Genomic DNA, 16,509 nt, shown 5'->3' with positions numbered 1-16,509 from the left:
AAGTTTTTAAAGTATAGCTATTTATATAGCTTAAACCTAATAGATTTGCATTGTGCTGCATTGTACATCAAGTCAACCAACTGATCTCCCATTGCATGAAATCAAGACCAAATAAAATCCTCTGACCAAGTGAGGTTGGAAGGAGGACATAGATGAAGGGGGCTGATAAGGATGCGGAAAGGAAGGTGTAGGAAATAAAGTGGAGAGTAACAGGGCAAATTACATTTAATTCAGCAAGAAGCATATACCCAAACAAAAATAATTCACTGTTTATATACTCTATGAGTGGTAGTAATGTTCACAGAGAGTGAATGTGTCCAAGTCAGGATGGTGAGTGGTTTGGAGGGGAATTTGCAGGTACCAGTATTTTCATGCCCAAACTTTTTCAGATTGAAGTGGGTTTGAAAAGGTGTGGCATGAAGGTCTTCGGTGAATTTTGCAGCACATCTTGTAGGTAGTAGACACTGCTGATACAGAGCATCGCTGGTGGAGAGAGTGGATCATTGTGGATTTGATGCCAGTTTGCAGACATATCTTCAGAAATTAGTGAAATATAACTCAAAAAACCTATATAAGATTAAGTAGTGCTACGGCCTGGACAGACTTTGAGCCTTGTATCCACTCCACAAGATACAAAGGAAATACTCAAATTCTGAAGATAATACTGAAAAGTTCCATGATACTAATCCACAGTATCAAAAGACTGAGCAATGAGGGAAAAGTGGGGAAACCAGCTTTTAAGTTTTGAAATAAAAATCTTGTCGAGAAATGCATGGTAACATACGGTCCAGGACAGGTAAGCTCAGAGTATTATTTCAAGTACATCACAGCAGTAAGATATAACAGGCAAATTTCAATTGATGAAAAGAAACTTAGACCTGACAGTTGAGTAGAATTCATTCAGATCAAGAGTAATCAACATTTGGAATAGACATCTGATGGTTCATGGAGGTAAAAGCCACTAAATAATTAAATAATGTCTGCAGGTTTTTAATTGGAGAATTCTTTGAAAGCTGAAAAAAATAATTAAGAGTGTGCCTCTGCTTTACTATCGTCTTACGTACCCTGTTCTGTAATTTGGGATATTCGCACCCAATTTGTTAGGGAACTGAGATATGTGGAATGGTTAGAGCCAAGCTATTTTGATCTTGATCTTTACTGTTGATGTATGTATCCTGCCTACCTTTGCCATTACGCAAAGAGAAATTCCCATTTCTCTTAGTCCCATTGGCAATTAAAATATATACTCAAAGTTCAGATCTGCCTACCACAAACTGTCACCCAATCTGTTCTACTCACTTCTTCACTGTCTCCTTCTGTTCCAAAGTCTGGCTCACAATAATCCTTTTAACACTTGGCATTCTTCAAGCTTGAATTGCACGAGGCATAGCAATTTATTTCTGTATATCAATGCAATATCTTCATTCAATTTATGTTTTCAGTCATTGTCTGCTATATAATAAATTGCGTGTGTCCTTCAGCAAGCAATACATCAAAATACCCTGAGAGAAACATTTCAATTATTGGTTTAACATACTGCATTTGTCCTGTACAGTTTATTCCCAGTCCCACCACCACGGCCTCCTTGGCAATTGTGCTGTGTTGCAAGTACAGGAACAAAAATTCAAATTATTACACTGGGAAAGTGAATTTAATTATAACACGAAATGAATATGCAGCTTTTGGGCATCTATAAAGAGTTGATTTCTAACATTAAACTCAGTTGCATGAATTTACCTCATAAACATTGAACTGACTTTGGCCTCTGGCAAGTTCTCGATAGCTTGTTGTAAACTCTCCAATGAAGTCATGGCTGAAATCACAAGGAGGATATCATTAGCTACTTTCTATTAAGAACTGTTCCATCCCACAAGTTAATAACAGTAATACAAACTTAATTTTACAAAGTTTAGCTTGATATCTAATTAATCATAGCTAATAAGGATAAATATGATGGATAAACACAATTTAGTGAATCACAATAAAAAGATATTGACATTAAACCCAATCAACCAGGTGTTTCTTACGTTTGATTGGATATTGTCTTGCATTTCAACTCAATCAGTTAGATATTTTATTTATAGCAATGATCAAGTTAAGCAGAACCAAATTTGCACACAAAAACAAAACATAAATTGCTGAAAAAACTCAGCAGGTCTGGCCGCATCTGTGGAGAGAAAGCAGAGTTAATATTTTGGGTCAAGTGACCCTTCTTCAGAATTGATTGAATAGTTTGGCATATATGCTGAAGATGAGGTTGGGGTTGTGGGGGCGGTGGGGGGGGGGAGGTAAACAGTAGTTACACACTTCGTTTGAGCAACAGACAATGCAAGTTATAAGGTAAATAAACTAAGACAACATGAATATTTAAAACAGGGGCTTCTGCTGAACTACAATTTCAGTTGGTAGGAGTATATATGGATTGCACAGGCTTGATTCTACAACCTGAACACATGTTTATCTTACAAGCAAATGTTTAAAAATATTTTCAGTAATACCAGCTTAGTCCTGTGTTATAAAAATTGAAAGAACTGTGGATGCTGTAAATCAGAAACAAAAATAGAGATTGCTGGAAAAGCTCAGCAGGTCTGGCAGCATCTGTGAGAGAGAAATCAGAATTAACATTTCGGGTCAAGTGGCCGTTCCTTAGAACTTGCCCTGAAATATTAACTCTGATTTCTTCTCCACAGCATCTACAAATTTTGTGAACAGGGGAAGTGACTGTGGATCTTCCCAAACAATGATTGTTGAAGTATTATAGAATGAGCAGCCCAGAATCTGAATGAAGTAATACAAGTTTAGAATCGTTAATTCAAAGTCAAATCGGGTAGAAAAAGCAAAATAGACAGAAAGGAAGATTGTATTAGGAGAGAGCAAAGAAATAGAAAAAGAGAAGAAAAATGATAAAAGAATGCTTCAACAGCTAAAACCTGATGGACTGAAACTCCAGACTTGTAAAAGCTAATCTGAAGTGACAGTATTTATCAGTAACTAAACCTTAGCACACAATTAGGAAAGGGACTTACACTGAAATGCACAAGTCCTAAGTTTCTATGGCAAGTTATGTTTGTACCCATCATACATGTACATGCTGTTCACTGTGTTTTAATGGTGTGGCACATGGTGGACACCTTTGCACATGCAGAGACTAATGGAGACTGATAGTGGAATCTCCTCTACCATTGAATGATGAAAGCAATGGCAAGAAAGTTGGGGAGTGGAATGTGCGGAGGACAACTTTCTGATGTTGAGAGCAACATGTTTCATTTTCCAACCAAGTGTTGAACAGTGAGCCAAGATTCTCACTAGGGAGTGGTTAGGGGCCTATTTGTATGTATTAGAATCTTCATTATGCTGCCATCTCACATCACTGATATGCAATTTTGCATTCTCCCACCTATCAGATAGAAACTAGATGGTGACAATTCATAGCATGAAGGTCTAATCGTGGTAACCTGGTGATTCCAGCTCAGGACTTGCTTCCCAATCCATTAATCACCAATGTCTCAGAGCATGCACTAGAGATAACGATCACATGTAATCCCCTCCCCCAATCCAAAAGCACTTCCAGGTTTCCAGTGGGATGCCAATTACAGAGATGCTTTAGACTTTATATACTCTGAAGCCAAGGATTTTATTATGCATCTGCTTGTGGATGCCAATTTCCCTCTGTTTGACATGTTTGGGGAAATTGACAGGATGTGTGCAGGTTACATGCAGACTGCCAGTGCTTGACTGGCTCCATGGCTGTGATTTAAAGATGGCACTGATGATAGGAATCTTAGAACAACTTGCTGTGGCCAATACTGTGACCTAAAATGCATGGAGAGTGTGATGGTGGAAAAGCACAGGGGGTCAGGCAATATTCGAGGAGCAGGAGAATTGACACTTCGGGCATAAGCTCTTCATCAGGAATGGTTTATGCCCGAAACATCAATTTTCCTGCTCCTTGGATGCTGCCTGACCTGCTGTGCTTTTCCAGCACCACACTTTCAATTCTCATCTCCACTTTCTCCTACCTGCAATAGGGTCAATACTTTGAATGGGGTTCCACAGGGATGGGGTGCATAGGTAAGTTTGGAAAGAGAATGCTCAGGAGAAAAGCACTCTATGCAACTCTTCAAAATTAACACATAACTGATTTCTGGTAAAATTCAACTCATTGTCTGACTGCACATGAATAATGAACAGCACTGTTGTCCTCACTGATATTTTAACACTAAATCCTGGCCCCAGGAAAATCATTATTCAGTCATAAAGACTCAGAAGAGTCCACCAGTAGGGAATTGATACTTATCTTAATTACCTTTATATACATCAAAACTATTCAAAAGTGAAGAGGAAAGAAATATCTTTTTACTAAACTCCCAGTAAATGATATCACAAAACATGAACTCCTGACCTATTGGACTTTGAAGAAATATGAACATTATTTGGTCCATCCCAAGAACGGCTGTCAGTTTTATAATTTGACCTTGACTAAATCTAATAATTTTCCAAATATATTGGTTATTCCCCCAGATCTAAGCATTTCCCTGATGCATTACAAAATCCTTAGCTTCATACTATATAAGATCTAACCAGTCACTTTAATTGTGTTGCAGTAAATTGCAATTTGATCTGGCTGCTCAACCGCAGTTCAATATAAATCATCGGATATAGTAAAATAAGTACAAACATATATAAACATAATATAAATGTTCTGATTGTTCCACTTTGCTCTCTTCCCCATTCACATTGAATTTATAACCAGACAGCATGCAGCTTGTAATTGTCAAAACTGTCCCATTGTAGAAGAAACTTCCAGGAAACCTCCTGTACTTAACTAAGCATACAAAAGTACACCAACATTGATGCAAGCACATTTAAGCTTGCAATATAATAATTGATGCACAAAGCTTCAAAAGCGGGGTGGCCATGTCTGAACCTCCGAATTTTAAATTCAAAGAGTGTGAAAAAATTCAGGCTCTGCAAAATATATCATAGACAAGCAGGAGGCTGGAAGAACACAGCCAGCCAGGCAGCATCAGGATTGCTTGCTTGTTTACCTTGGATTTCAGCATCTGCAGTTTTTTTGTCTCCTTGCAAAATATATCAGCAGCTTTTTCAGTTTACAGTAAAATGTTGACATGAAATGTTTCATTATTTTTGACTGTTTCTGCACTTGTGATATCTTGTTTGAACATGAAAATCTTGAGACATTCAATGTCCAATGTTACAAACGTACAGCTGAGCAGTACATTACGATTTTCAACAGTTTACTGCTGAGGTGCTGGTCTGAGAACTGGCTTTGAATAAGCTGATACATCACTCCTGCTGCAATCCATCTGCTGAAGCTTTGCCTTTTCTATACTTCACTATTTCAGTGATCTCCACCCTCCACACACTCATATTAGTTGAAAACTCTGCTCCTTTCTTTACCATCTTGCACAATGTCCCACTCACCTTTCATCCCTGTTTTTGTTGGCTTACATTGATGCTTGAATTGACATTTCCTTATATTTTAAAAAAATTTCATCCTTGTGTTCAAAAATCTCCATATCTCTATTACCTTCTCCAGACCTGCAACCTCCTGAGAACTCTGTATTCCTCCAACTCCAGCCTCTCAGATATTTCCAATTTCCTCTGTCTCACCACTGACACTCTGCCACCTCAGACTTACTTGCTGGAACTCCTTCCCTAAACCATTGCCACCTTGCTTTCCCTCTTTAACAAAATCTTTGAAACCTACCTCATTGACAAAGCTTTTGCTGACTTATCCTAATATCTCCTTATGTAGTTTGATTTCACATTTTGTCTGATAGTGCTCCTGTGAAATGTGTTGGAACATCTAACTAAAATAAAATATTTTTACTGTAAATTATATTTGTGCTGTTAAACTACCCTGATCTCATTGCTACTTAATGTTTAAAATGACAGTTACTGTAATTCTAAGCAATCATTTATGTACATGTTCTTTTGTAAAAGAATTGAGAACGTTTGTTAACAATAGAAAGCTATTTCTTAACGCGCTAATAAAGCAATAATTGTTTGCTGTCTATGTCATGTGTGCTTATGTACATGGTAAGGACAAAGATCAATGTCAGAGACCATTTTTTAAATAACCCTGACAAGTTTGTCAACTCCACCTCCCGTAGGGTAAGTTATAATCAAAACAGTATTGGCATGCAATCACATAAAATAAATCAAGAGAGACAAACAAATGTTACATTTCTGTTCAAGAGAAATCATCGATTTTATGACAATAAATTTTACATTTGTTGTTTCAGCATCAATGTTCAGAAGGTAAAACCAGTAAAACTGGCTGCCACATACTTGACTGACTCATTTTGTATACTTCAAAGCAGAAGTCCAATATAACCAGTATGTTGATTTCCAAGTATTACAGGTTTTTTTTTAAATCTCATTTTTCCCTCTGAGCAGGAGCACTGGTGTTTGACAAGAATAATTAATGAGTGCTAGTATCTTACCTTCTTATACCTTAGGAAATATCTTTTTCCCATCTTAAAAGAAATTATTAAGATTTAATTAGGGAAAGATAAAGATTAGGAGAACCAATGGGAATTCTGCATCATTTCTCTTGTAGAAGCCCAACTATCCTGAGGGGTTGTGTTGGCCTAGTGGCATTATCGCTAGACTATTACTTCAGAAACTTAGCTAATGTTCTGAACCTGGGTTTGAATCCAGCCATGGCAGATGATGCAATTTGAATTTTTTAAAAAACCTGGACTTAAGAATCTACTGATGACTATGAAACCATCGCCGATTGTCAGGAAAAACCCATCTGGCTCACTGATGTCCTTCTGCCGTCCTTGCGTGGACATGGCCTACATGTGACTCCAGATCCACAGGAATGCAAGTTGACTCTCAACTGGACTCCGAAATGGCCAACTAAGCCACTCAGTTGAAGGGCAGCTAGGGACAGGCAATTATCATTGGCCAGACAATGACGCCCATGTCTCACAAACGAATTTTATAAAAGCACTTAATGAGCCAGTGATGGCCCTCTCACATGACGGAGACTGCTGGAGGAATAAAATATTAGCCGAATTTAACAGTCAACTGTAGTGGCTGCCTGGCAGTGCCTTTCTGTGAGTTTGAAATAGTGAGCCTCCATCTCCTCCAGAGCACTGCTCTGTGGGGCTTCTCTGCTTGGCTCACTGTGGTGCTTTGGCCTTCCTCCCCCTCCTCTTGTCTAATGGCTCTGCTACATTATTCCACCAGTTAGGGCCACAGCCTGCCCGCTGCTTCAGGCACCACCTCAGGGAGAGTGAATGGGTGGGGAGGGTGGGTTCCATGCTCAGCTGTGACTGGTGGCCCTTGAGCAACGGTAGTTGCTGAGCTGACAAGTGGACAGCAAGTCACGGCTCCGAAAGACATTTGCTATTGCTTTCTGGGTGAGTGTGGCCCTTTGGAGGGGGATGTTGTCAGGTTTCTGTGCGCTCAGGGTCAAGAGACAGCCCCAGCTAACAGACTGGGGGCTGGTGGGTGAGTAATCCCTGATGAAGGCCTTGGGCAAGATTGCAACACCAGGAAACGCCGCAAATTATAAGGCTGGGAGCCACTTCAAGTCTGAGAAAGGGAGAGATTGTGTCAAAATGATGCAAGTAATGTATTATAATAAACAACAGAAAATAAATCTCCTGGCATTCAATGAGGTTTCCAGCCTCAATTACTTGATGATGCTAAAGCAAAGCAATGCTAACAGGGAAAAAGTTAAATTTGGACTTCTTGTACATTATGAATGTATCATTTGGTATCACCACTAACAACAACATGGGAACAGCAACTGCAAATTGTCACTTAATGGTTTAGGAAATCTTGCAAATAAGGCAATGTCATAAAAATACAATAAGAGGTTGGACAAATATTTTCTTGCCATCACCTCAAGTATTTAGTTTGCAGATTAAGGTTATGTTATTGCATTTTTGGAGAATAGTTGAAGAATTTGCCAGATAATGAGCAGTCTGACAAGATACAATGTGAACATTTTTTCCAAGGCCATAGCTGATTTCTTATGTCATGAATTCCTGACCAAACAGACCTGTAAAACAATCACAACATGTGATCGTCCACTTGTAAAGGTATCTGCATCAGTCACTCTCTGCGTATCATGGGGTTAGTGATGTGTATTGAGTCAGCAAGTTGTGTGTGTGTGTGTGTGTGTGTGTGTGTGTAATATGCAGTAACATTGTGCAAGCACAGAATCTAGTCTTAGCTGAATTTTCTAAGGAGTGACAATTATACTTAGAACATAGAACATAGAACATAGAACAATACAGCACAGAACAGGCCCTTCGGCCCACGATGTTGAGCCGAACTTCTAACCTAGATTAAGCACCCATCCATGTACATATCCAAATGCCGCTTAAAGGTCGCCAATGATTCTGACTCTACCACTCCCACGGGCAGCGCATTCCATGCCCCCACCACTCTCTGGGTAAAGAACCCACCCCTGACATCTCCCCTATACCTTCCACCCTTCACCTTAAATTTATGTCTCCTTGTAACACTCTGTTGTACCCGGGGAAAAAGTTTCTGACTGTCTACTCTATCTATTCCTCTGATCATCTTATAAACCTCTATCAAGTCACCCCTCATCCTTCGCCGTTCCAACGAGAAAAGGCCGAAAACTCTCAATCTATCCTCATACGACCTACTCTCCATTCCAGGCAACATCCTGGTAAATCTTCTCTGCACCCTCTCCAAAGCTTCCACTTCTTTCCTAAAGTGAGGCGACCAGAACTGCACACAGTACTCCAACTGTGGCCTAACCAAAGTCCTGTACAGCTGCAACATCACTTCACGACTCTTGAATTCAATCCCTCTGCTAATGAACGATAATACTCCATAGGCCTTCTTACAAACTCTATCCACCTGAGTGGCAACCTTCAAAGATCTATGTACATAGACCCCAAGATCCCTCTGTTCCTCCACCTGACTAAGAACCCTACCATTAACCCTGTATTCCGCATTCTTATTTGTTCTTCCAAAATGGACAACCTCACACTTGGCAGGGTTGAACTCCATCTGCCACTCCTCAGCCCAGCTCTGCATCATTTCTAAGTCCCTCTGCAGCCGACAACAGCCCTCCTCACTGTCCACAACTCCACCTATCTTCGTATCATCTGCAAATTTACTGACCCACCCTTCGACTCCCTCATCTAAGTCATTAATAAAAATTACAAACAGCAGAGGACCCAGAACTGATCCCTGCGGAACTCCACTTGTAACTGGGCTCCAGGCTGAATATTTACCATCTACCACCACTCTCTGCCTTCGACCGGTTAGCCAGTTTTCTATCCAATTGGCCAAATTTCCCTCTATCCCATGCCTCCTGACTTTCCGCATAAGCCTACCATGGGGAACCTTATCAAATGCCTTACTAAAATCCATGTACACTACATCCACTGCTCTACCCTCATCCACATGCTTGGTCACCTCCTCGAAGAATTCAATAAGACTTGTAAGGCAAGACCTACCCTTCACAAATCCGTGCTGGCTGTCCCTATTCAAGCAGTGTCTTTCCAGATACTCGTAAATCCTATCCCTCAGCACCCTTTCCATTATTTTGCCTACCACAGAAGTAAGACTAACTGGCCTGTAATTCCCGGGGTTATCCCTATTCCCTTTTTTGAACAGGGGCACAACATTCGCTACTCTCCAGTCCCCTGGTACCACCCCCGTTGCCAGTGAAGACGAGAAGATCATTGCCAACGGTACTGCAATTTCCTCTCTTGCTTCCCACATAATCCTCGGATATATCCCGTCAGGCCCGGGGGACTTGTCTATCCTCAAGTTGTTCAAAATGTCCAACACATCTTCCTTCCTAACAGGTATCTCTTCTAGCTTATCAGTCTGTTTCACACTCTCCTCTTCAACAATATGGTCCCTCTCGTTCGTAAATACTGAAGAGAAGTACTTGTTCAAGACCTCTCCTATCTCTTTCGACTCAATACACAGTCTCCCACTACTGTCCTTGATCGGACCTACCCTCGTTCTCGTCATTCTCAGGTTTCTCACATACGCATAGAATGCCTTGGGGTTATCCTTGATCCTATCCGCCAAAGATTTTTCATGCCCTCTCTTAGCTCTCCTAATCCCTTTCTTCAGGTCCCTTCTGGCTATCCTATATCCCTCCACTGCTCTGTCTGAACCCTGTTTCCTCAACCTTATGTAAGCCTCCTTCTTCCTCTTTACTAGACATTCAACCTCCCTCGTCAACCAAGGCTCCCTCACACGACCATTTCTTTCCTTAGACTGCCACTCTGCTCCTTATTTTATGTTAAGAAAGAGCTTTACGTTTCTGAAAGGAGAGTCTGATCAGGGGTCCCTTCAGAAATGTGGAGCCCTGCTTTACATCTGAGTTGTCCATCTTAGTGCAGGATAAAGCCAGCTACACCCTCTTTCATAGCAGCCATTTGCCATATTCTGTGATTTAAAGATTTAACAGGCAGGTTTGACAGCTCATGTGAAGGGGCAAGAGGAGACGATGCAAGGGAGGGTAGGGCGTTGGGAGAGTTGGGTGTCAGGTGAGGAGGGGTGAGGGACTCAGGTGTGGAGGGTACCACGATGCCAAGTAGGTAGATTGCCAGTGTGCAAAGTAGGCAAGGGGCCAGGTAAATGATAGAGTGTTTAGGATCAGTCAGGGTGGATGGGAGATATTGGGTCCAGTGGCAGGTTGAGGGGGTACTGGATCCTGTAGGGAGGAGAAAGGAGGTGTTGTACCCAAAGAATATTGAAGAAACTTATGTCCTGGAAAATGCTGCAGCAGGATGTCAGGTTTATCAGCAGGGGAGATGTTTACAGATGGTATGGGTGTCAGATCCTGAGGACAGAGCGATCAAATCAGTGCTGGGGACTTTGAACCTGGGAGTTAATTGAATCCAAAGGTTGAGTCCAATCCCTAGACTGTAAGGTATGGGGCCAGAATTAGGCCATTCGGCCCATCAGGTCTGCTCTGCTATTTGATCATGGCTAATATGTTTCTCAAGCTCATCCTCCTGCAATCTCCGTTTAACACTTGAACCTCTTACTAATCAATAATCTATCTATCTTAAATACATTCAATGACTTGGCCTCCACAGTGTTCTGTGCCAATGAGTTCCACAGATTAACCACCCTCTGGCTGAAGAAATTCCTCTTCATCTCAGTTCTAAAGGGGCATCGCTTCTCTGAGATGGTGCCCTCAGGTCTTAGTCTCCCCTACTAGAGGAAATATTTTCTCCTTATCCACTCTATTCAGACCTCTCATTATTCTTTATGTTTCAATCAAACCCCACATTCCCCCCACTTCTAAACCCCATCATGTCTACAGTCCTCAACCTCTTCTCATATGAAAAGCCCTTCATCCCCTGTATCATTCTTGTAAACTTCTCTGGATCCCTTTCAACACCAGCACATTCTTCCTAGACATGAGGCCCAAAATTGCTCACAATATTCCAAATGCAGTGGAAGAGGATGTCATCAGGTCCATTGATGGGGTGTTTTTGCTCCCAGAGATTGGATGTTATTGGTTTTAATGGCAGAGATGTTGGGTCCCAGACAAAGATGGCTGACAGGGCAGGGTATGGTGGTTGCGAGGGGTCTGGAGGAGGTGTACTCTGTGTTGTTGATAAGAGGGAACAGCTTGATTCAGTGTGTTGTTGATAAGATGGAACAGGTCTAAAAACAGGGCGTGAAAAAATTTCTATTAAAAAGTTGTGTCTTCAAACGGGACTTGTCAAATGTTAAACTTGCTTCATGATATGTTTTTACATTTGTACTTGGAAGTCCACTTATGGACCAGATTAAAATTATACTAGCACTTAAGCAAAATGCAAAATGTCTATCTTGCTCTCAAGAAGTCAACTACTAAATTACACTGAAATTTGAAAGTGCTTCTCTATTATTGGTGTTTCATTAATTGAAAACCTTGTTCTTGCCTGTTAATGGGTTTATAACACAACAGAAAGTAATTAATCTTCAGGAATGACATTTTATTTTCCAGTTAATTGCACTAACTGGTCAAACAATTCCATTGAAATAAAATGTTTTGCACTGCATGATCGCTCAAATATCACTGAAATGGATGCATTTGTATTGTGATTAGAAACATAAAACAATGAAACTATAGTTATGAGGAACTTTATGTTTGCAATATATTGTCTGCCTTGAAATGCAAATATAACAACTAGGTAACTGTGACGTAGACCTGAAACAAAAAAACCTTTTTCCACATGAGCAATTTATGCAACTATTATACGTGAACTAGACTTGAAACAAACTAATGGAAGAACTGGCATTTTAGAATCCCAGGCAATTTACCAGATTAAATATTTAAGCAATTAAAGGAAATTAAATGGAAACCATTGTTAGATGCCATAATTAAGAACAATACAACAAATTTACCTTCAATATTTTATTTCCATAGTTTAAAAAAAGACAATTGGACTATTGATATCACTACCAATGGATAGCTAACATATCTAAATTACTAGAATTAAAATCTGTGGGGTCTGGAATTTTCTCAGTGGGTGTAACCATAGATCAAACACAAAAAAGTGTATCTATTCATGGGCTCATCCCGCTACAAATTTCAATGATATATTCTTCTGTATAAAATAGACATAAATCAATGTAAATAATTGGGACCTATAGAAAACTTCAAAAATTCATTGAATGGCCAAGATTTGGTGCTGTGTGAACAGTGTGACCTTCAGCTGTAATAAATTAATGTTCTTATTGGTGAGAAAGTCAACTGGATCAAACATCAATTAAATATTTAAATTCTGTTGAGCAAGCTTCTCACCACTGAGATCCTGCCCCAACTCAGGCTGCTGGCCAATCAGACGTCAACAGTTTCAGAGAACTAAAGGAAGTTGACAGAAGTCGAGGCTGTGCAAACCTGTCAGGAATGCAACTGCTTTGGTGCCTTGCAGGATGGCAGGCAATTGGGGAAAGGGTGGGATGGGGAAAGGGTGGGATGGGGCCCTTAGGTGGCTGTTAATTAACCAATTAAAGGCCTTAATGGTGGTGGGTTGAGAAGATCACCCATAGATCTTTACACTCAGAACTGAGGTGGCTGGAATGAGTCAAGTATCTCTCCAGGATCAAATGACTCTCTTATTTGCCCTTCCCACTACATTACTCACCACCTCTATAGGCAAGATAAGTGCACCCATTTCACTGAAGTATGAAAATCAAAGTTTCCCTTACTGACACATCACCAAGCATGGCGTTCTTTGAAAAAAATTGCTTTCGATGGAGTTTTTCAAAACTTAACATGAATTCAAGTTTTTATAATAAAAGTCAATTCAAAGAAATAGCAAGTGCTCTACTTGATAATTTGGTTTCAATTTGAAAATGACCTCTGAGCAAGCAAATATAAAGGGCAGTCCTGCTTTTGGGCAAAGGGATAGACAATTACTCAATATGAAGGAAAAGATCTATGCTGTCAAAAAGCCCACTGAATATGTTTACCACAACAAGGGTCTTGACCTGCTTCAAAATCACTTGAAGCTATTTGACATTGTGGTGCGAGGACATTGACCAAAGCCTTTACAATAAAAAGGTTAATGTTGAAAGGGTTATAAGAAGACTCAGCTAGACACATATGCAGTAAAATAAATATGTGGGCTGCAATGGAGCCAAACCAAGATATATCTCTTGAAGGGAAATGTTGATACGGCTTTTGTGTAGTGGGTGTGCAATTACAAAACTGTACTTTAACTAGCTGTATGCTGTGTTTATTCTCACGGCAACTGGCTAATGTGGGAAAAATAGAACTATTGGAAATCTACTGGAGAAAAAGTTAACATAGAGGAAAAGAAAAACATTAAAGAAAACCTGGCATGTATCAGAGCTGGTTCTGATCCGCTGTCATCTGAACGCCCAACAAGTATTCAAAACGAGACCCAGCAAGTACACAGAACATACTATAAATGTAGTAATTAGCTGGGCATTGATTGATTGTGCTGAACAAACAGGTAACACCACTTGGTGAGAGGAGCTTTGAAATTTGGAATTGAACGTGCAGTTACACCCATAGTTTAGGATAACCATCTCCTATGGTTTGATTATCAGCAAGTTGGTATTGATTCTAAACTTACTTGGTTTTGCACACTATAAGAGATGGCAAAGAGTACAGGAAAAAAACACGAGGCAAGAGTTCATATTGTTGGATCAACCTGCATAGATGGTATAGCCAAGTACCTTTACAAACCTAAGCTCCACAATCTGCCAGAATCTACATGCAGTAGAGTATAAGAGAAATGGGTAATACTATTAAGTCCACTACTCTGGACCAGACCAAGGGCCAAAAGGGGAAAAATGAAAACGCTAAATACAAATTCAGTTAGAACTGTAAGTCAATTGCAAACAAACAGGCATTGGTCTCAGGGAAAGAAACATAGACTGTCTAGGCTGCACAATCAGCAAGATAAGAGGAGGCTTTGGGTGGATATGAACAATGTCTGATATGCGTACTGTGGAAAATACTTTACATCTGGTTTACAGTTTTAAGTTGATCCAATTGCAACATATATGACTTTAAACATACAAGAGATAAGAACTTGTGGCAATTTGGCAGAGTTTAGTCTTAGATTGTAAAAGACTGACACTCCCTATGTAAAATTAAATAAACAATTGTAACCTGTAGCTGAGTCTGCTGGTGGTTTGTATAGTTGAACCAGAAAAAAAAACATTTCTCCTAAGTGTCATTTATGCTGAATTTGTTAAATAGAAGAAGCATCTTTTGTGAACGTAACTGATGAACAAACATTGTGAATATGCTAAGTTAATATTACATAGCACACATTCACACTCAGCTTTTGCAAATGAGGAAATGTCTTGGATTTTGACACTGACCCCTTTCATTGCTTGTTAACAAAAATGAACTATCGAGTGCATACCTTATAATAAATCAAATTTAGCACCCTCCTCATTAATATCAGGAAATTGTAGGTGTGTAAGCAGATTAGCCACACAGATAATGTGGCTGTAAATTCAGGTTGTGGTCAGCTGATTCCTAGCATCCACTGGGAATTCTGTGGTGGGTAAGTTATCTTACCAAAACTTGGTTATCATGAGCAAGGTGTATGTTAGGAGTGAGGGAATACCAAGATTTGCATTCATAAAGCAATTTACATTTGCTTCAGATCCTTTACAGGAAACGGAGCATTTTTCTAACATTTGTAATGTAGGAAATGTGGCAGCAAATTTGTGCATAGCAAGCTCCCAAAAACGGCAATGCACTTATAGCCAAGGGGAGTGTGGTAAACAAAGCTGCATGAGAACATTATTTCAACGAGCATCCACACACTGCAGCACAGAGGAACTTTGAAGAGCAGAGGAATATCACCTATACAGTGTATTCAAAAAGAACGGGTATCCAATGAACACAGTCCGCCATTTTCTCAGCAACAAACCCAAACAATCAGACAAAATGCATCAAGAAACCCTAGCCACTTTCCCCTACATCAAATACATCTCAGAAATGACTACCAGACTACCCAGACCTCTTGGCGTCATGGTAGTCCACAAACCCACCAACACACTAAAACAGTAGCTAATGAACTTAAAAGACCCGATACAGACAACAAGCAAAAATAATGTCATTTACAAAATACCCTGCAAGAATTGTAACCAACACTACATTAGACAAACAGGCAGAAAACTAGCCACCAGGATACATGAACATCAACTAACCCCAAAAAGACATGACCCACTCTCACTAGTATCTTTACATACAGATGAGGAAGGACACCACTTCGACTGGAACAGCATAAATATCCTAGGACAAGCCAAACAGAGACGTGCATGGCATTCCAACCGGAACTCTATTAACAAACACATTGACTTGGATCCTATTTACCACCCCTGAGAAAAAAAGAACAGGAAGTGACATCACCAAAGAAAATGATGTCACCAACGTAAGGAAACCTAAAGACAAATAAAGAGCGGCCCATACCGCCAGTGTTTTACCGGAGGCTCACTGATGATGTTATGTAGTATGGTGATAAGACGTCTGAAAATAAATCTTCTGGTTCAGTGAGCAAACTTACATCTAGAATCTCAACCTGAGCTACAAATCTTCTCAAATTTTAAAGTCCATTATTAAGGATGAGATTGTGGAGTACTTGGAAGTGCATGGTCAAATACTGCTGAGCTAGCACAGCTTCGTCAAGGGGAGATCATGCCTGACAAATCTGTTAGAATTCTTTGAGGAGGTAACAAGCAAGTTAGACAGAGGAAACACAGTAGAAATTGATCTATTTGGATTTCCAGAAAGCTTTTGATGAGACGTGCTACACAGAAGGCTACGAAATAAGATAAGAACCAATGGTGTTCGGGGCAAGATGCTGAGATGGATAGAGGATTGGCTGAAAGGAAGAAGGCAGAGAGGGGGGGATAAGGGGGTGTCTTTCAGAATGGCAGCCATTGACTAGTGTAGGGACTACACTGATTCACATTATTCATTGCTGATATGGACAAGGCGCTGAGGGCACTGTTGCTAAATTTGTGGATTAT

At 40.1% G+C, this 16,509-nt stretch overlaps 1 protein-coding gene across 5 annotated transcripts in view; it reads right to left on the bottom strand.

The window, feature by feature from the left end:
• Positions 1–16,509, bottom strand: part of LOC140467305 (copine-8-like) — a 594,693-nt gene that overhangs the window by 164,354 nt on the left and 413,830 nt on the right. For all 5 annotated transcript variants that reach the window (XM_072563573.1, XM_072563576.1, XM_072563574.1 and 2 more), the window contains one exon: positions 1,738–1,813. In XM_072563573.1, the coding sequence (XP_072419674.1) occupies positions 1,738–1,813 (76 nt within the window). The remainder of the gene's footprint in view (positions 1–1,737; positions 1,814–16,509) is intronic.

The sequence above is a fragment of the Chiloscyllium punctatum genome, chromosome 45 (assembly GCF_047496795.1).
Source record: "Chiloscyllium punctatum isolate Juve2018m chromosome 45, sChiPun1.3, whole genome shotgun sequence".
In the NCBI taxonomy this organism is placed as follows: domain Eukaryota; kingdom Metazoa; phylum Chordata; class Chondrichthyes; order Orectolobiformes; family Hemiscylliidae; genus Chiloscyllium; species Chiloscyllium punctatum.
Note: the sequence above shows the minus strand (reverse complement) of the source record. Positions and strands in the feature narration are given on the sequence as shown.